This window comes from Gossypium raimondii, chromosome 7, assembly GCF_025698545.1.
Source record: "Gossypium raimondii isolate GPD5lz chromosome 7, ASM2569854v1, whole genome shotgun sequence".
NCBI classification, from domain to species: Eukaryota; Viridiplantae; Streptophyta; class Magnoliopsida; order Malvales; family Malvaceae; genus Gossypium; species Gossypium raimondii.
This window is the reverse complement of record NC_068571.1, coordinates 2007691-2029277: the sequence shown is the minus strand read 5'-3', so window position 1 is coordinate 2029277 and position 21587 is coordinate 2007691. Positions and strand designations below refer to the sequence as shown.

General features: G+C 31.9%; 3 protein-coding genes across 3 annotated transcripts; all 3 read right to left on the bottom strand.

Annotated features, from left to right (window-relative positions):
* Nucleotides 1-8563: 8563 nt before the first annotated feature.
* LOC105768518 (uncharacterized) lies at nucleotides 8564-10767 on the bottom strand. Its single transcript, XM_012588478.2, has 4 exons — nucleotides 10318-10767; nucleotides 9628-9681; nucleotides 9200-9259; nucleotides 8564-8909 (listed from the first exon to the last, which is right to left on the bottom strand). Exons 1-4 carry the CDS (start codon nucleotides 10624-10626, stop codon nucleotides 8781-8783), a joined length of 552 nt encoding a protein of 183 aa, XP_012443932.1. The 5' UTR covers nucleotides 10627-10767; the 3' UTR covers nucleotides 8564-8780.
* Nucleotides 10768-11303: 536 nt separating this feature from the next.
* On the bottom strand, nucleotides 11304-15085 carry LOC105768527 (ankyrin repeat domain-containing protein EMB506, chloroplastic). Its single transcript, XM_012588490.2, has 8 exons — nucleotides 14770-15085; nucleotides 13815-14058; nucleotides 12958-13037; nucleotides 12753-12851; nucleotides 12577-12675; nucleotides 12386-12484; nucleotides 12202-12300; nucleotides 11304-11875 (listed from the first exon to the last, which is right to left on the bottom strand). Exons 1-8 carry the CDS (start codon nucleotides 15022-15024, stop codon nucleotides 11771-11773), a joined length of 1080 nt encoding a protein of 359 aa, XP_012443944.1. The 5' UTR covers nucleotides 15025-15085; the 3' UTR covers nucleotides 11304-11770.
* A 4458-nt stretch (nucleotides 15086-19543) lies between these two features.
* LOC105768540 (uncharacterized) lies at nucleotides 19544-20619 on the bottom strand. The gene has a single exon (XM_012588503.2). It carries the CDS (start codon nucleotides 20531-20533, stop codon nucleotides 19661-19663), a length of 873 nt encoding a protein of 290 aa, XP_012443957.1. The 5' UTR covers nucleotides 20534-20619; the 3' UTR covers nucleotides 19544-19660.
* Between the last annotated feature and the right edge of the window lie 968 nt (nucleotides 20620-21587).

The following is a 21587-nucleotide window of genomic DNA, read 5'->3' as shown; positions in this document are numbered from 1 at the left end:
TTATTCTTCCTCAATTAGTCTTAAAAATTGACATGTGTCTTTTTTTAAATAAATATTTTACTATACCTATAGGACACTTGTCAATCTCTTGACCCTATTTGTAAAGTTTAAAACTCCATCGACAGTTTACCAAATAATTTCTTTGTAATATTAGGTTTTAAATTTTAGTATTTATAAGGCTAGTTAAATAAAATTTATATTTATTCATAATATCTATTATTTAAGTAAGTTTTATTTACGGATTTGTTTTTTTTTAATTTATATGTTAGGTTTTATTTATAAATTACTAATAATATTATTAAAATTTTATATTTTTCAAGTTAGTATTTATTTTATCTATAATTTATATAAAAGCATGAGTTTGAAATTTTTTGAACTAACGAGAATATTAAAATTTTTATTATATTACTAAATTCACGTTTTAAAATAAAAAAAGTTAAAGTAAAATAGAAGTTGTGATAATTATACATTTAGAAATATTTATAGTTTATGGGAATAAATTATAGTAGGATGATCCTAAAAGCATAGTTTTTAGGCACCAATAAAATAGTGTCACGTCATAAAATTTTAAAGATAACAAAGTATTATTATTCACTTGTCTATATCTAATATCTTCTCCAACTTAATTTAACTTTAATTAAATTACTTAAAATAATTAATTTTTAAATTATAAACAAACATATTTTCTTTTGCAAATTTTAATCATTCTATTTTTTCCTATAAGTTAATATTTTTTTATTTTTGTGCAACCAATTTTTTTTAAAAAATAGTAATTTTTCTGTATTTTTTTCCATGTCATTAACATATAATTTTGGTGATTATTTTACCCTAAACCTCAAACTCAAAATCTCAAATCTTGAACTTAAACCTTGAACCATAGGGTTTAGGGTTTGGGATTTAAGGTTTAAGTTTTGATTTTGAGTTTTGGGGTTCAAGGTTTAGGTTTAGGGTTAAAGAGTTTGGAATTTAGGGTTCAAGTTTAAAATTTAAAGGTTCGAGGTTATGAGTTACGAGTGTGGAGTTTAAGGTTCATGTTCGTGGTTGAAAGGCTTTAGTGTTATGGGTTCGAGTTTAGGGTTTGGGTTTAATATTTGGGGTTTAAGGTTTGAGATTTTAGATTTAGGGTTTAATTTTTAAGATTTTATATTTAGAGTTTAAGGTTTAGTATTTCAGGTTTAGAATTCAAGGTTACATATTCAAGTTTAGGTTTAAAACATTTATATTTCAAGTTTAGGGTTTGTGATTTTAGGATTTAAGGTTTAGTGTCAAAATATAAATGTTTAGCATTTAGGGTTTGAAGGCATGAATTTAATTTTAGGGTTTAGGTTTCATAATTTTGAGTCTAGGGTTTGATATTTTCAATTTAAGGTTCATGGATATTAGTTTAAGTTTAAGGTTTGGGTTTCCATATTTTGGGTTTTAGGTTTGGGATTTAAGTTTTAGAATTCAAGGTTCATGGGTTTCATTCTAAATTCTTATACATTCGAATAATAAATTATGCTATGCATTTCTAAACTTGGTCTTCCACTGTCTATACTCTTATCTATATTTATACATTGCTAAACTTAGTCTTCCACTGTCTACACTCTTATCACTATTTATCCCTTCTTGAATGTTAGAATTCGGATACATACAAGACTATTCCAATTATTAGCATCAGAGTATTGGTCTATACTTTGTCTACGATTATATTTTTAATTTATCTTCGATGATGTTAGTGGAATGCACTTAATTTAGGTTTGCTAATCCACCCCAATTCAGGGTAAAAGTTACTCTTATAGCTTCTATTACGAGTCTACGGGACCCTAGTAGTTTAAAAATTGACAGGGACTAATTTGAAACAATTCTGGAAGAGGAAATAATTACAAAAAAATTGATTTCAGGGGTCACACACCCGTGTGGCCAGGCCGTGTGCCTTACGCGGCTGAGACATGCGTCCGTGTAACTCTCTGGATTGGGTCTCACGCCCATGTGTGTTGCCCGTGTGTGACACACGCTCATGTGGCCAGGCCGCGTGCACCCAAAAGTACCTTAAAACTCAAGTTTATCATTTCCTATTGACTTGGACACTAAGCAACTCAATTGCCAATCGTTTAGCCTATTCAAAACACGATTAAACATGCCCAAAATACACCAAATTCATCACCTAATATGCCTAACCAATGTACCCTCATTGGTACCACATTTTATAAAACAACACATCAACATTCAAGATTTTCATTCATATCACACTTACCATATTTGAACTAACTTTCAAACTTCTAAAGTTACCAAATATGAAGCTAAGCACATACCAAGCATTATGCTAAGATACCAAACTTTAAACTATCACATACCAAAATATAAACTAGGCTAGCATACCAACATAACCTCAACCACAACCATATACACATTTAACCATCATTTCACTAGCAACTAAGTTAACAACATCTTATAAACGATATCAATCAAAGACTCCTTAGGTACATGCCATTACAAATTGAAATATCACCACACTTGAGCTCAGGATTTGTGATTTGATACTAAGTCGGCAAAATTCGAACAGTACCTAGCCTGCGCACGAAAAACAAAACCGCACGCTGAGTAAAACTCAATGGTATTTCTATAATCCAAATAACAGAAACTTGATATAAGTATTTAAAATGTAAAATGCAACAAGTAAGCTATGTTCATGTGTTTCAATTAAATAGTATAATTTTTTCTCATTCCTTATTCACATCTACTAAGATTTTCATATGTTCAAATATATAAGTATATATCAATGGCATTTCATTTAACATTTGAATACATCATCTCATGAAATGGCATGATTCACATCTTTGATAAATATTTGAATTCATTCAAGTTTCAAATCTCAATTCATCATTTCATATTTCATTTCTCGTCTCATAATCATTTCTCATATTTGCCTTTTCAATATTTTCTCATCTCATATTCATTTCTCATCTTTTCCATTTCAATATCAATCACATAAATTATTATTTTACTTTCCTCTATTAACACGACACAGACTCAGATGGATACACGGATTCAATCAACACACCAATTTGGCACCCAGTGCCTCATCGAATAAATCCGAAGTAATAATTGCGCCCAACGCTATATAAATTGACACCCAGTGTCTCATCGGTTAAACTGAAGCAAATTGACACCCACTGCCTCATCGACTCGAGGTCGAAGTAATCCTTAAACTCTTTCTATCCTATGACATGCCATCTATATTTGACTCAGCCCGATACAGTTAATAGTGTTTCATTTCACTTTTCAAATACAACCAATATCCAATTTCATGAATATATATCATCACATATAAACATATATTCAATTTGATAATAATCACATTTTTCTCAATACACATATATTCATAATCAATATATTTCATAATATACAAAATCAATTCATTTCATTTCAATTATGAATTTAATTCAATTCCCAAGTGCCAAAGTACTCACCTCAAATGCTTACCATATGCAAACAATTATATATGCAATAATCTACTATTTAATTCGGATTATAGAAACACAAACCGTGATTTTCGAGCTATTCGACGTCGATTTTATCCTTCCCCTTTTTACTCGAGGATTTCGGTACGACGTTAGCTATGGAATAAAACAATTAAATCATATTAATATTACACATTTCAACTTCACATTAAATTTCAATTTTCACACTATATTTTGCTTATTCTTCAATTTCGTCCCTAAATCGAGACTAATTTTAACCTTCACAATTAACTTCATATTTTTATACTAATTTCACTCTAGACCACATTTAGCTTCCTCTTTTCCAATTCGACCCTTAATTTTGAATTTTCATAATTTAGTCCCTATTGTTCAAAATCAACAATTAATTCCACAATTTAGTCCTTTTCTATTTCTAACTTAAAATCTATCTATTTAATCCCTAATACTTAAACTATTTAATAATGTCAACATTAAAATCTTGAACAATACTAAAATTACAATATGAGTCGAATAGCCCTAAGTACCAAAATTCAAAAAATATAAAAATTAAAAAAAAAAAAAAGAGACTAACAATTGGAATTTGAAAATTTGGAGCGCTTGGTGCCGTCAGCCACTTTCTTTCTTTCTTTCTTTTCTTTTCTTTAATTTGCATGCAATTGTTTCATCTTTCTTTCTATTTCTTTATTATGTTTTCATTTTATTATCTTTATTATTATTATTATTATTATTATTATTATTATTATTATTAAAGTTACTTTAATATATAACATATACACATGCAAATTCATTAAACCATAACCGGCAACCTCCCACCATTTTAATAAATGGTAAATTTGCTACTTTAGTCCCTTCTATTTCTTTCAATCTATAATTCAACTTTTAACCCTTACGTGATTTAGTCCCTATACCTTAATAACTCCTAATTTCACAAAATTCACTATTCCAAAAATTAATTAGCTACCCAACTAACTTTGTAAATATTCAATAAAAATATTTACGTGTCCGGTTTACGAAAACAGAGTCCCAAAAATACGTTTTCTGACACCCTCGACTATTGGATCGTTACAAGAAATCTAAGCTTAAAATTTATAAGAAAAAAAAGTTAAATATAATTACAAGAATAATTATTAGTTAAAAAAAAATTGACATAAAAAAAGTTGTGCTAATTTTATTAATGTAAAATAAAATTCTAAACATCTTAATTATCACTTAGTTAATGTTAGAGTTAATTATGTCAATTAGTTATTATTTTGAATAATGTTACTTTACATTAATTATCTAAAGTAAAACTGTCACGCCCCAGAATATAGGAGGTTAATTGCATTGGATAAACAAAAAGAAATTGAATAGACTTGATGGTCAAGTGCTGCTCTCCTATCTTAAAAGTCCTAAGTTCAAGTCTCATTACTCTCTTAGTTAAATATGCTTGTTCTCCATTGTTTACTCAAGTTAGCCCAAATGTTTAAGAGTTAACCTTCCTTTCTTGTATTCTTAAGTTCAAATCACACCTTTCTCTTTTATTTTCTTCTGAAATTCGACCAGCTTTGGGGAAATTGCAAGTGACACCCCTTACCAAAATTCCAATAGAATTAAAATTTCACCTTACTTTTCTTTTTAAATCATAATAGAATTTGCTCTCCATTCTCTATTTATTTTCTTTCCCTTTTCTTTACATCATATTTTCATCCTACTTATTGATAATTATTTTGTTTTTCCGAATTAAATAATCCTCCATTCAATTGTCCTTTCTATCGGGTTTGAAATTATAGTTGATAGCATATCTATTCTCACCAAGAATTGGTAAGTACATCTCGTTTTCGATGTTTAAATCTCGAATTTTCGTAATATTATTATCCAACATAAATCTTTTGTTCGATCTAAACAATCTTTTTCGGTTCTTGACAGATCTTTCGACAATCTTGTCAAATATTGAAATCAACCATTAATTCTTATGTAAATATTTTTTAAAGGACCTGATTTAGGTGAATCAGATCAGAATCGGGTGTGAGGAACGTTGACCAGACTCCCGGCGAAAGGCGTGTGTTTTTTTACAAGCGAACAAGGGTAAACCGTGTCTAGGATTAGGGCCACATGGTCTGCCATACGGGCATGTGGACTACGCGGCCCACCACATGACCATGTGCTGTAGAAACCCTAGTGTAGTTCATGTACCACATGACTGTGTCTCCCCTGTAAGTTATTTTTGCATTTCCCTCACTTAAAATCTGACTTGGAGCTTGTTGGACTGCAAAATATCCTTCAGAAATTGTGTCTCGTCCGGGTCGTGGTCACGACATCAACACCTTGGTGTTGTGACATCCTCGACAGACTATGCATTTAACTCATTGAGTACTTCTATGTTACAACATTGGTCTTCAGTGTCGCAGCATTGTCCTCAGGCAGGCTTTGACTTCTGCATCTTTAGGGTTGTGGCTGGTGTTGCGACATCATTGACCTAATGTTGTGACCACGAGTGTTGGTGTTGTGACCTTGCAGGCAGTCCTCTTGATCATGCCATTCGGTGAACTCCAACTCCTTAGTTGATCCAAAAAAACGTTGGTGTCACAACCTTAGTTTAGGCTCATCTTCTCATTCTTGCATCAACTAAGTGCTTGAAACAAGCTCAACTCAATTATTAAGCTACTAATGGCATATACTTGTCATTTATTCAGAAAAACATTAAAATGCGATAAAAACTAGAATCAAACATGAAATCTATAAAATGAAAAAAAAAAAACAATAAAAGATGCTACAAACTATTCGAGAATAAGGTCTTTAAGTGTTTAAAAAGCTTAATTTGACACGTATATAAACGGGGCAGATCAACTCTCGACATTAAAAAGGTTACAAATGTTATGAACCTATTGCTCATAAACATTTTATTTCTGTTGATGTAACCTCCATATTTCTCCTCTACATCTGTATCCTAAAATGAAATTGTTGAAGCCCTCCCAGCTCCTTTCTTCCCTATTAATAATACACCTTCCACTAAACCTCTTCAAGTTTATTCTCGTTGCGTCACTTCACATGCTCCTAATCTTCCTTCTACAAATTCAAGTCAGGTAGCTGTCCAAGTGACTCATCTCCTACACTACCATCTTCTCCACCTCCGGTTTAGCCTCAAACGGAAGAACACACTCCACCTTTTGCTCTCAGAAAAGGTATTCGGTCATCTTGAAATCGTCATCCTATTTACACCTTTGAGTTTTCACCGTCTAGCACCATATTATTATGCCTTCACCTTATATTTATCCAATGTGTCTATACCTAATAAAATTAGTGCAGGAAAGACTGATCATGGATGACAAGAAGCTATGGTGGAAGAAATGAATGTTCTTGATGCTAATAATACGTGGGATCTTGTTCCCTTACCACCGGGAAAGACTGTTGTTGGATGTCGATGGGTATACACAATTAAAGTTGGTTTGGATGGGAAGATAGACTGGTTAAAGGCACGTTTGGTTGCTGAATGGTTTTCACAGATTCCTAGTCTCGATTATGGGGAAACTTTCTCGCCAGTAGCTAAAATCACTTCCGTTCACCTCTTGATCTCCCTTGCTGCAATGAGTCATTGGAGTATTCATCAACTCGACATTAAAAATGCTTTTCCTCATGGGGATTTAAATGAGGAAATTTATATGGAGCAACCGCCTAGATTCGTTGCTTAGGGGGAGTCTAGATTAGTTTGTTGATTAAGGAAATCTTTGTATGGTTTAAAGCAGTTCCCGAAAGCTTGGTTTGGACGGTTCAGTGTTGTCATTCAACAATTTGGGATGAAAAGGAGTGAATCTGATCACTCTATCTTCTATCTTCATAACACATGGTAAGTGCATCTATCTGGTTGCTTATGTGGATGATATTGCTATCACAGGTGATGATCAGGAAGGAATAATGCAACTCAAGCAACATCTTTTCGAAAATTTTCGAACTAAAGATTTGGAGAAAGTTGAACTATTTTATGGGTATTGAAGTGGCAAAATCAAATACAGGCATTGTGATCTCTCGAAGGAAGTATGTGTTGGATAGATTAGAAGAAACAAGAATGTTGGATTGTAAACCTGTTGACACACAAATGGATCCTAATTTCAAGCTTATTCCAGGACAGGGGGAGCCACTAAAAGATCCTAGGCAATATCGAAGGTTGGTTGGAAAATTGAATTACCTTACTATCACACGTCCGAATACTTCTTTTTCAGTGAGTGTGGTTAGCCAATTTCTTCAAGCTCCATGTGATAGCCATTGGAATGTTGTAATGCACATCCTTCGATATGTCAAGCTTCTCTTGGACAAGGTATGCTGTACGAAAATAAGGGATATACACAGCTAGTTGGATATTTAGATGCTGACTGAGCAGGATCTCCTTCAGATAGGAGGTTCACTTCAGGATATTGTGTCTTTATTGGAGTAAATTTAACATCATGGAAAAGCAAAAAGCAAGATGTGGTTGCAAGGTCAAGTGCGGAAGTAGAGTATCGAGCTATGGCTTTAGTCACTTGTGAACTTATCTGGTCGAACAACTTCTTCAGGAGTTAAAATGTAAAGTTGACAGCCGAATGAAGCTAATATGTGATAATCAAGCAACGTTACATATTATTACAAATCCGATGTTTTATGAAAGGACAAAACACGTAGAGATGGACTATATCACTTTGTCCAATGAAAAATTGAGTCAAAGTGTATTACGGCTAGTTTTGTCAATTCTAATGATCATTTAGCTAACATTCTCACTAAATCTCCTAGGAAACCTTGGATTGAGTGTTAAGATACGCTAAGATGATTAGCATAATATTAGGGATTGTGAATGTATGACTTAGCGCGTCAATTAGAATCATAGAGATTTCCTTATTTCATATATGTTTTCAGTGTATAAGTACTTCTGTAAGAAAGAAGAATGCCCAAGGCATTTTATTCAGAATTACACTTCTTTTCTCTCTGTTTTATCAAACGACAACAACCTAAATTGGTAGCAGCCAGCAACAGTTTCTTTTCTTCTCTTCCTCTTTTCTTCTTAAATTAATAATCTCCGATCTCATACCGAATATCGAGCTTTGAATTACGAATTGAACTCAACTTTGTTATAGCATGAGGTCAACTTACCCTTAGCCAAACCACAAACATCTGTGCATATTTCAACTTAAAGATGTTAAAGCAAAGGCTTACATTATCATTTTGAACTAATATTCTCTATCAAGAACATATGATCTTTTCATGTTTTTAACTGTCATTCTTGGATAGCAGAATCAGAAGAAAGGAGCAGAGGACTTCAAAGATGCAAGTTGTTCTCCATTGAAGTTTCACGAAATCAAAATACAAGATCTAGACAAGAATGTCTTCTTCATCATCAAAACTCAAATTCAATGTTTGTAACTTGAATCCTGCGCCTTGTATGAGCTCCACAAAATTGGATGCTACTCCGGTAGCTTGAACCGTAGTCTGTTTCGTTAACTGAGAAAGATAATAGAAGGGTCATTGCTTTGTTGTAAGTATTGCAATCCCTTGTCCATATGTGAAGGCAGAATGAACGTATAGAAAACTCAATGAATGAACCATGGGATCGTAAAAGAATGAACCATGGGTCTCATAATGAATACATGAAGAGTTTCATCAAGAACCAGCAAGGTAGAAAAAAAGCCTAATATTCTATCACAAATTCAAGTTTCAAAGAAGGTGGTTATGGGAAGTGATCTGAAATCATAAATACGATATATATCAAGCAGCAAGTAAAAAATACTCACCTCAACAGTACCAATACCCTCAAGGACTTGAACCTTCAAATCGGAAACGCCTTCTGCTCCCTACAAGGAACAAATAAATCATCCTGTCAATTTAGATCATAGTTTATGCTCAAACAAAATTAAACAACTTGCCATAAAGAATATCGACGGAAACCTAGTTGTGCCATTAAACAGACATATAATTAGATTTTTCCAGTTTTGTTCTTAGTGAGGGATAATACAAAAAGATTATGTAAAATATTTCTCTCTGCAATAAGCCATTCTCTAAGGGATTGGGGGAAACACTATATAAGCTTGGGGCTCCGTATATAGAACAAGAATTTAACTAAGGGATTGAGTGAAACACAAATAAGAAGTTAGATTTCCCCCCTCCATTCAATCTGAAGATAAATCTAACAAGCTGCCTATCAAAATGATCATTTTGATACCTCTAATGCCTTGGTCACCTTCGGAATTTCAGCTTCATTCAACGTTCCATCTGCCTTCAAAACAAACAAGATCAATTATCAGTGACCTATTCATGAATAGTTTCAAGGGAAGAAATTCACAGACAAATATACATATTAACCATATATACAATTTCAAGCAATACTAGTCAAATAGAACCGATTTTTTGCTTGATTTCAAGAATTCAAACTCTGTGGAATACGTAACACAAAGATGCACCCCTAGAGACTAGTCCTTTCAGGGTTGGTGGCTGCCTTTCCCGACAATGTTGTCTCTAAATTTCGAACTCAAGTTCGGGTGCAATGTGAATTAGCAGTGGAGATTCTTTTAAGTGCTATAAAACATTATACATATTTCCAGAATTAAGTAACAAATATAAACTCAGAAAGAAGTTCAAGACCCAGCATCATCCATTTGGAAAACATAACAATTTACCATTACTTATTAAAAAACTAACAAAGCAATTTGAACTTTTACATAATTAAGTAGCAAAATAGAAGTTAGATCCCAAACTTTTATCATCACTCAACCAAAACAATATTTCATTGCATCAAAAGAGGGACTTTGATAGTTCACTAATAAAAGAAGCCAGCTCTGAACAATGGTTCAATTTTCCTTTTGCCAGACCAAAATAACATAAACATTATAATAATTGAAAAAAAGGAACATACCTGGAAGTACATTCTGAGAGTGTCTGAAGGAGAAACAGGAACAGAAACAGACTCTTGTTCGGCTACAGTTGTTTCTTCTCGTTCTTGTTCAACAACAGCTGTTTCTTCTTCTTCTGCAGACTTGAGTTTCCAAGTACCGTAAAGAGTTTTGCTGTTTTTGAAGGATAAGGTTAAGTTGTTGGAAGAAAAGGTGGAAACTTTGGTCTGAAAATGGATAGAATTTGGATAAAAGGAGAGGTTTTTGGGAGATTTAAAATGGGTTTTGGAGATTAAATGCAAAGGAGTTGAAAATGCTGAAATTGTTGCCATTTGGTCTTCAAAATTTGTGCTTTTGGATGAGAGAACTAAGAACTGTTAGTCGATTGTATTATATTATCCGAATTCTGAAGAAGAGGGGGGTTTTGATTTTGTTTTCTGTTGGTGGAAAAAGGGTATTACTTTACTGAGCCTGCTTGGACCAACCTTTTGGTATGAGTTGGATGAGCCCATTATTCTGCTACGTTAATATATGTCACAAATTTCTCTATTTTTTATAAATTTGAAATTTAATCCTTATACTCTTATTTTTAAAAATTTATTTTTAAATAATTTTTTTATACAATATTAGAAGTAAGAGATAGAGGTAATGCAATCTAAAGTTGTTTGTCAAAAGCTTTAATTACCGTCCCATTAAGTCAAAATACTTTAAGTTATTTTATATTTTGATATAATTATATAATATTCGTTAAATTTTTATATTAACTTTTTATTTCATGTTTAACTTTTTTATAAGACTACAATTTTATCTGTTACTTAACCCATTACTGCTGTTAATACAATATTTAAAACTAAAAGCTTATTATTGATCACAAGATTAGCAAATACTTTTCTTTTCCAGTATTTTATAATTAGAACAAAGTTAAACTTTTAAATAAACCTAGATAAGGTGAATAAAAATAATTTATGTAACAAATTTATAAAAAATTAAAACAAAAATCAAATGTGAATTTAGTTAAAATGGTAAAATTAAATTTATAAATGCAATGACATCTCAAAGTTCAAATATTTCATCATACACATGTATTTTTCTATATATAAAAATATAAAAAAGAAACAATACTACTTCAGCTAGGCTGAAATGAGAAGAATTGTCATTCTACCTTCAACTGTCAGTGATGGAACCGATTGCAATAGCTATCAATCAGCAATATGATCGCCATTGACAGAAAACATTACGGCATGCTTACATGCGCTGTGGCCGCTTACAAGGAATGTCAAGTCCACAAACATTCCTACTCTCCATGTAGAACCATTGCATGTATACATAGAGTTATGTACAATGTCCGGAATTGTGAACTAAGTGGAGATAAGATAGTTAAGATGAATTAGCCTACCGATCTGTCTTCTAGACATTGTAGAATAATCGTTTCCGACTTTAAGTTCTATCTCAAAGTCCAGGCATGCATGCAGCTAGTCAAAGACACCTATCAACTGGCAGTATCTTCATTAACTTAGCAAGGTCGTACGACTTGAAGTCCTTCCCATAACACAAGCTTAAATCCAAGGCAGTTTTCCCATCCTAAAATACATCAACAATAGAACATCAAATTTATCTAATGCTATGTTACTCTGGTTTTTTTCATGTTATTTGACATATTTGGAGGGTATCCCCATACTAATGTCTCGATCTACATTAAATATAAGTGTCAAACACGATTGCTTCAAGAAAAATGAACAAAAAGAAGAAGTATTTCTAAGTTTTTCCTAAAAATATGCGCCGGGGACAAGTACTTTAAAGAACAAAGAACTAAGAAACATAGGATCTTCCTGCATCCTCAAACAAATATTCAACAATGGACATGGAAGAGAAAATAGATGAGTTTTCATTTTTACTATATTGGTTACCTTGTTTTTTCGGGTCTTATCTGCACCATTGATCAACAAAATTTTAGCTATATCTCTATTTCTACTTTGAACAGCAACATGCAATGGGGTCCATCCATCCTGTAAGAAGGGGTTACAAAAGAACTAAGAAGCAAAGCTACAAGCAAGATAAAATACGGGTCAAGAAAGTTTAAGAGCAACTCACTCGATCAGCAACATTGACATCTACATCGTACTTCAGCAATAATTTGACAGTTTGCAAAGCACCAACGTGAACTGCGTAATGAAGTGGGGTAGCACCATCCTGATATCAGGATAAACAGATGAATTCAAGTTAATTATGTGTAAGAATGGAACAAGCAGTAACAAGTTTATGATAGGAAAATGTCACCTCACCTTATCTTTGACATGCGGATTTGCACCTTTTCGTAAGAGATGACTGATTACAGCCTCCCTTTTACCAATAATTGCCTTATGAAGAGCAGTGTGACCATCCTGTCTGATCATATCAAAATTAGATTTTGTATTCTCCAAACTGGCAAACCAAAAATTTAGATATGAATAAGATTTACCTTATCCACCTCATCGATGTTTAGCCCATCTTCAAGTAGCTTATCCATAGAATGTATCTGCAATGATAGCGCAAGCGTTTGAAGTGGCTTCCATTTGTCCTGGATATCCGGGTCAAAAAAAGCTAAATAATCAGCCCATAAGAAACAAATATATGAAATTAAAATTATTACATAACGGAACAAGATGGAAAGTAATAGAAATTACAGTAGAGATCTTTCTCAAGTTAGGAGAGGCATTCTGCTGCAGAATTGCTTTTTCTTCGGGTCCCAAAAGCTGCTCAACCTCTGCAAATTATTGAAGATCCTTATGTAGTTCACTTTGCTAAAGATAATATGTATGAAAAGTACATAAAAAATAGTTATATAACAAGGATATCTGACAAATGCAATGAAGAAGACAACTAGTGCAAATGAATTAAAGGTATAACTCCACACTTTACTGGAAAATAATGCAGAAATCGGCTTATGGTCAATTATATTAGTTTGAAGACCTAAGAGTCAAGTTGCAACATAAGACATCAACCAACTAGACACCAACTGGTTTTATATGCAGATTATTAATTAAAACAAATATTATACCTTCACATACAAAGGGAAAAATTCAAATTGATCATAAGAAATATACCATTTTGCAGTTGTTTTCAGATTCGTGAAAGACGAAAGCACTATACATTTCCCTATCCAACACGGAGGATAGAAAGAAAAAGTTTCCCTTATGATTTTACCAGACAAGAACCCTCTTATTCATCTTACACAAGGACAATATAATGCCTGTGTAACTCGGACTTGGGTGTAAGTATTGGAGATGAGTACGGTATGTTCAATTTCCATGCATTTAAAGGGTCCTTAGAGGATCATATCCTAATACCGATAATGCATACTTTCCCTCATGTGTAGCTAGAAAACACATTACCTGAAAACTATCATCTAATCTAATAAGTTACTAACCAGTAGCTCGTAATATCAAATTAATTATGAAAACAATCTAAATTCCCATCTAAAATCTAACAGGAAACATAAGTATTTAAAGAAGTAAGTTCCTCTCCAATCAAAAACACAAACCTTTGACAAGATCTTCCTCATACTGATTCACTGTATGGTTATCAACAACTCCAACAGGATTTCCTTGTTGAAAATCAGACCCATCATTCTCTTCCACTTCTTCTTCATCATCATCATCATATTCACTTCCACTTCCATCATCTGGGTCTTCCCAGATTCCTTGATGGGTATTTAAAGAAGCGGTTGAAGAACTTGAATTAACCACAAATGGCCTTGAAAAGGTTCCACCCGAATTGCCCAAACTCTATAAAGGATTCGGAAAATCATCTTGTCAGATTCGATAATAACTTACTCAAACAATATCAAAGAACCTACCATTAAGAATATCGACTGAAATATAGTTGTGCAGCTAAACAGATGTATAATTAGCTCTTCCTGTTTTGTTTTTGGTCAGGGATAATACAAAGCAATTATGTGAAATGTTCAGTGACCTATGAATCAACAGTTCAAAGGGAATAAATTTGCAGACAAATATTCATGTAACCGTAGATAAAGTTTCAAGCAAAACTAGTAAAATGAAACCAATTTTTTCTTAATTTCAAGAAATCAGATTCCACACAATAAGTAATAGAAAGATGCAGTCCTAGTAAAGGTTCTTTAAGGTCTATGAAAAACTATACATTTTCCAGAATTCAATGACAAATATATTCATCCATAGATAAATATTAAAGAACAAGTACTAAAGAAGCTATGTTATTACTTAAGTTCAAAAGCAACATTTAACAAATATAACAACCATTCTTCATTACTTGTTCAGAAACCAGTAACGAAATTGAACTTCAACATAATTTTAAGTAACAAATAGAACTTAGAACATAAAACTTATATCACTCAACCAACAAAATTCCAGTACATCAAAAGAGGGGATTAAATAGTTTACATTCAGTTTTCCTTTTACGAGACCAAAAAAACATGAAGCTACCATAAACAGTGTTGAAAAGTAAAAAACCCATACCTGGAAGTACATTCTGAGAGTGGATGTAGGAGAGACAGGAAGAGCTGCTGCTTCTTCTTCAGCAGAGTTCAGTTTCCAAGTCCCACAAACGGTTTTTCTCTTTTTGAAGAATAAGGCTAAGTTTTTGGAAGAAAAGGTGCAAACTTTGGTCTGTAAATGGGTAGACTTTGGACAAAAGGAGAGGCTTTTGTGAGTGTTGAAATGGGTATTGGGGATTAAATGTAAAGGAAGTGAAAATGGCGAGAAAGTTGCCATTTTTTTGTGCTATCCGAATTCGGAAGACGATGAGGGGGTTTTGATTTTGATTATGCTTTTTGTTGGGCCTTTTTCTCTCCATTGGGAAAAGGGTATTACTGTAGTCAGTGTACATGTTTGGACCAAACATTTGGTACGAATTGGACAAGGGCCATCCTTTTTTTCTAGTCTCTAACACATTAACCATTCAATCCTCTGCACTGCAGCCTTTTATTTTTGAAACCAAATTGGCATTTTGATTTTGTATATGAAAGCAGTATATAAAAACAAGTTAACAGTGTCTCTAAAACAACCAACAACCCAACATCCCTATATTCAGTTAGAAAGGTCAAATGCAATTCAACAAGCATTTGGTATATCATTATAATTATTCATTATTGAAGGCACATTTGAAGGTTATTTTTTTTGTGAAATTAGAGATTCAAATTAATTATAATTTTGCAAGCCTTCAAACGTGTATTTAACATGAGGCTTGTTTTTGTTTTGTAGAAGAAAGATAGTGAGCTCTTATCTTGTTCATTAAGGAGCCTATACCACTATTGAGTCGCCGGAGGACAATAGGTGCAACGGAATTTAAAATTTCCGAGGTTGGGAATTATGTTAACCTCAAATCTAATAATCCAAGAAGTATTTTTATGATGAATCAGTTCAGACATTGTTATACTAATATGGACTTATACGTTGGCTCGATGCCTTATACCCATGACAACATCTTGTCGTTAATCAACCACACAATCTCAATGTATTATTGTTATCTCGGCCGGCCCACAATAATACTCAACTAAGAACAATTTAAGAATAGTCATTTTATTCTAGAGACTCTATAATTAATCAATTTATTTAATACATAGAAATAAAAGTTGAATATAATAATAGACATACATTTATTAATAAAAATAAAGTAAATAAGTGTGTTATTACAATCATATCATGATTGGTCTTAAACATGCTCCAATAGATAAAATCTCTATTTATGGAGGATACACGAGTTTCTCCCACTAAATCACCAATAGGCATGTCATGCACGCTCAATGCATATTTCCCCCAATCTTGCAACAACAACCAACCCCTTTATGACAAATGACCAATAATGTGCCATGATGCTTATAACAGGCATAGCTTAGGTAACGTTTAACACAAGTCTCCATGAATCACACCACGTCATTGAAACAATAGTTACAAATTCAAAATTCAAAAATTTCCTCAACATTATGACATCTCATACTACATCAAAATAGTGACCACCTTACTAAGTTCATTGATTTCATGGGAAGTCATTTTATAACCGTCTTTTTTACTAGGGGACAATTGTTACACATACTTCACTTGCTGCCTTGCCAAAGAGACCAACTTGTTAGGAGGACCGTTTCACCTAGCACCATACCTCGCTAGGGCTCAAGTTATGCCAGCTCGACCACCTCAGCAAGATTATTGTCCCTCCTCATTAACATACCCTACAACCTTATCAAATCGGGTCACGTATTAGACCTAACCAGCACCTAACCTAAACGAAAGCCTACCAATCAAGAGATGACACGTGGTTTATGAGTGCCACCTTAAATACTTTTTTGAATCCCTGATTTTGGGGTCAATAGAGATGTACGACTCTCTCCTCCACCTCTCTTCCTCCTCATTCTACTCTAGCCTCTACTTCTTTTTTTTTAATTACCACAAATTTTTTAATCACCAAAGTAACTTTTAATCTATTATTTTTAATTAAAATAAAAAATAAATTTGCTTAGAAAACTCTCTATATAAAGTAAACTATTCGTATCTTTTATATATATATATATATATATTAATAACTAATTTTTTACCACCAAAATATTCCTCATCTTTTGTTCATTATAAAGCTTAATGTGGACGCCTCAATCGATGCTCAAGCTGGAATGGTGGGTTTGGCCGTTTGGGCGTTATCGCGGGAGATAGTAATAGAATTGTTGTCTTTATTATTGTTTAGTTGAAAAGTGGTTTTCAAAAAAATATTTTTAGGAAAAAGTATTGTTGAAAAATGTTGTAAAAAATTACAATTTGTTAATTTTTAGAGTTTTTTTTTATTATTGTCAAAAAAAAAATACTTTTAGCTTCAAAATTACTTTGAAAAGAAAAATTGTGGCCGAAATTTTTAGCTGTTCAGAAACACTTTTGAAAAACACTTCTGAAAATGAGAAACTAAAATTTTTAGCTTTTACTCTTCTAAAAAAATTTTTGGTGCTTAATTATTTTTTCAACCCTCCAATAACATAGTACTTTGCCTTCTTTTTGTTTTCTTGATATTTAATTATAAATGTGTTAAAATCATTAATTAAAAATAAAAAATATTTTTAAAATAATACAAATGTGTTAATATCTAATTATAAATATTTAATGGTTATATTTAAATATTTAAAATATATTTATATATTCTAATTAAATTTTATAAATAATTAATATTTGCTACTTAAAAATATTTAAAATTTATATTTCATATATTAAAATATTACCAAGTTATAATAAAATTTTTATATTCTTATTAAAATATAATAATATTAACTAATTTGAACATTATTTAAATTCATATTTGTTACTTGATAATAACATGTCTAATATGGGCATTTTATTTCTCAAAAGAACTTTTTGACAGCAATGCTAAACACTTAAAGCTTAAACCAAATTTTTTTATTTTATTTTCTTTTACCAAAAGTATTGCTAAACTAGCCCTAAGTTTGGATGGACGATGTGTTTACTCTCGGTAAGGTTAAAAACAGTGGTGGTGGTGAGATTAATTACTATTGCTGTGAGGTAAAAGATTCCACTGTACTGAAATCACCGCCCATCCAAAGGAGGCCTTGGTCTTGGTTTGGATAGACGATAAAATTAACTTCGATGATATTAAAAATAGTAATGATAGTGAAATTAATTATTGTAGCAATGAGATTAGATATTGTAATTGTGAGATTAAAATTAGTGATGAAAGATGTGTTTGTATTCAATTGCAACATGACAATGAGGTGAATTAGAACTAAAAGAAAAAGTGATCATTACGAACATTAAGTTAAATATTATTTATGTATAAAATAAATAATTAAGAATATATATTTTAAAATAAGAATAACTTATATTAAGATTATCTTGAAAAGCATATTTTTAGGCACAATAAAATAATGTCACGTCATTAAAATTTAAAAATAACAAAGTATTATCATATATTCATCTAGAGTTACTATCTTCTTCAACTTAATATAGCTTTAATTGAATTACGCGATTAATTTTTAAATTATAAATAAACAATTTTTCTTCTTTTATAATTTTTAATCATTTTTCTTTTCCAAAAGTTAATATGTATATTATTTTGTGGAGCCAATTTTTTTTTTAAATTGTTTAGTTTCTAGACAGTGGATTTTTTCTTTTCTTTTTCATTTTAAATTGTTTTCTATAAAATATTATATTGAAATGAATCTTCAGTAATAAAAATTATGTAAATTTTAAATTTTCATGTTATTTGATTTCTTTATTTTAATTACTTATGTTTAAAAAAAACTAGAGTTCGAGAGTGGGTTGCATATTGATCGGTGTATAATAATAATTTTATGTCTTTAAAATTTGATGATGTGCGAAATTTTACATATTGATGGGTGGATGAGAATTGAATTCTCGACTACTGATTAAGGTAAGAGAGACCCTTATCATTTATTGTATGTTATTTATAAATATACTCATATGTTTTAAATTCGTGGATATGCATATGATAAAAATTTTAATATATTTTAAGTTTTCTAAAAAAATAATTAAATTATTAAACCGTGGCAAAAGAAACGAACTACAACAATAATTCACCCAGCAACTACTACCGTCGTTAAAGGAAGACTTTTTTTTTTCCTTCTTATTTATAGCAATAGATATAGAGGAAGACTTTTGAACTTATCCAGTTTTTTTTCTAATTATAAAAATTGTGTTTCATTAAAAAATTTGTTATTCTGTATTATACATAAGTTATGTATTTAATTTTATACTTAAAATTTGATAATTTTAATTTCAATCATGACAAAATAATTGCCATTGAATTTATTAAATTTTACTATTTTAAAATCTGATGTGACATATATTATTACATATGTAATATATGTATTACAAAAAGGACAATTAAAACGGTTATATTGAAATTTCAAAATTGGATAACATTGATAAGATGGATATAACTATTAGCAAAATTTAACCTTAACTATTCAAAATTTAAGCAAATTGTAGGTATATGGAGGTGGGTGTAGGTGCCATCATCTCATAAAGCAAATTCAACTAAAATGATGAGTTGATTGATAATTTCTGTTAATAAATATAAAAAAATCAAGTTTTAAACAAAACTCATTCAACTTTTTGTTAAAAAATTAGATTATGTTATTGTATTTTATCTGTCATAATTATTCTTTATTTATATAAAAATAAATAAGTTGAAGTTGAGTTGATGGCCATGGCAAGCAAGTCGCAAAACCATCGGCAGTTGCAGAAAAAAGAAACAAAATATTTTCAACCCTTCAATACATGGCCTTAAAGGAATGTTATGCATTAAAAAGAAAATAACAGAAAAGAAACTTCTGAATGTTATTATTTTCTTCCTGTCTTGTGAATTCTCGATCATCATCCAAGTTTCAGACCATGATCAAGAATTCCCAAACACGCCACTCAAAAGAGAAGACCCAACATCAACCATTGATGCAGAAGAAGAAGAAGAAGAGTTATTATCACCACCATTGTTGGAATCACCACCACCACCCATCAAACTCTGCACCAAATTCTGACCGACTTGTTGAGCTGCTCCTTCTACAAACCCTTGAACCGCAACTCCCATCAAACCATTCCCCGCCGCCGCTCCATTGTTTTGGTATTGACAGTTCATTGGTGCACCTCCATTTCTGTACTGCAAATTGCTTTGAGCTGACCCTGGAAACGAATCCCATGCTTGAAACTGAACATTTCCTTGTCTGGTTGTGCCTTTATATATACTTGCAGCAGTGTTAACACAACTCATATGAACATCAAATTCACAAATACTACACCGATAAAGCCAATGATTCGACCCGATCTGGTGGCAGACATCACAAGAGAAACCTTTGGTTTGATAAGGAGGGTAAAAGAAGAGTTGAAGCTGGCAAGGATGGGAATGGCAGTGGATAGACAATGGCTTAGAAGCACATACGGAGTGGATATCAAAGTCACACTGGTTACAATGGTAGTTGAATCCATGGCCCCGTTGACCACAAGCATCACAGTTGAAATACCCAACAGGGTAAGCTGGTGCCGGAAGGAGGCTGAGGGAGTGGCCGGGATGGGCTGGATGAGTGATCAAATGAGGCAGTTGACTGCATGAAGTGTGGAGGGCGAAGTTGCAGGGTCTGCAAGTGTACATCCATCCAGAGGATTGGAGCTTGCAGGCTGAACATGGGTTGAGGTTAAGGGCTTGAATATTTGTTAGCTCTAGCAGATGGGGATGACTAAAGTGCTGGATGTGTAAATCATGGCTTAGCTTTCCCATGTTTCGACCATGGAAGAGAAAGACTGAAAGTAAATGAAGGGTTTCTCCATTGATTTTTTAGCTCAATAAAGAGACAAGGTGGTTGACTTTCATTGGCATATGATGAAGTCAATGGAACGCGTCCCCCGCCCCCCTTTTTTTAACCTTTGAACATTTCTAAGAGAGGCATACCCACGGGCTCTCGGTTTAGAAAATATTGAAAAAACAATTCACTTACTCTTTCTATTAAAATGGGTAAATTAGTCCTTATATATTAAATCATAGAGTAAATTAGATATTTAATTAAAAATTTAATTAATTATTATTATTAAAAATTGGTCTCTGTACATCAACATGTACACGTATCATTGTATGGTTATCTCATCAGCTACACTGATTTTTAATAGTTCAAATGGATGAAATTTTAATAGAAAGGACCAATATGCTCTTTGAACTAATGCACATGGACCAATTTGTCCTTTTTTAAGGAGAGGGGAAAAATGCAATTTGACTCTTAGTATAGAGACCTCCATGATACTTTTACCCATAATACCTTACTAGTGTACTCACATGAGTAAAAGGTTTATTTATTACTTACGTATTACAATAGTTAAATATAGAATAAAGATTAATTAATACAAATTTGAACTTGAAACTAGAAAAATAAGGAAAAACCCTTGTAAAAAATAAGACATTTTCAAAATAAGAAAATAAATTTTCCTTCTTTTTTCCTAAAACGAGTCATGTGAGTGGCTAAAATTTCCAATTGAAATTATTTTATTACTAACTCATATATTAAAACACAATGAATAAATAAGACTCCTACCAAGCTTAGCATTTATGTTTTATGTAAAATCTAAAAAAATACACATAATATTTGAACCTAAGTGTGATAAGTGCTAAAAGTAACATGTTTTAATCTCATTCTTAATGCATTTTGGGTGATTATTCATTGTTAATTGTGAATTTTATGCTCCTAATCCTTTAAATGCATGTTTTGATGCTTAATAAAGTATTTTTAGAAAATACTAGATAACATTAAAAACTAATAGAAAGATGAATGGTTACCTTAGTT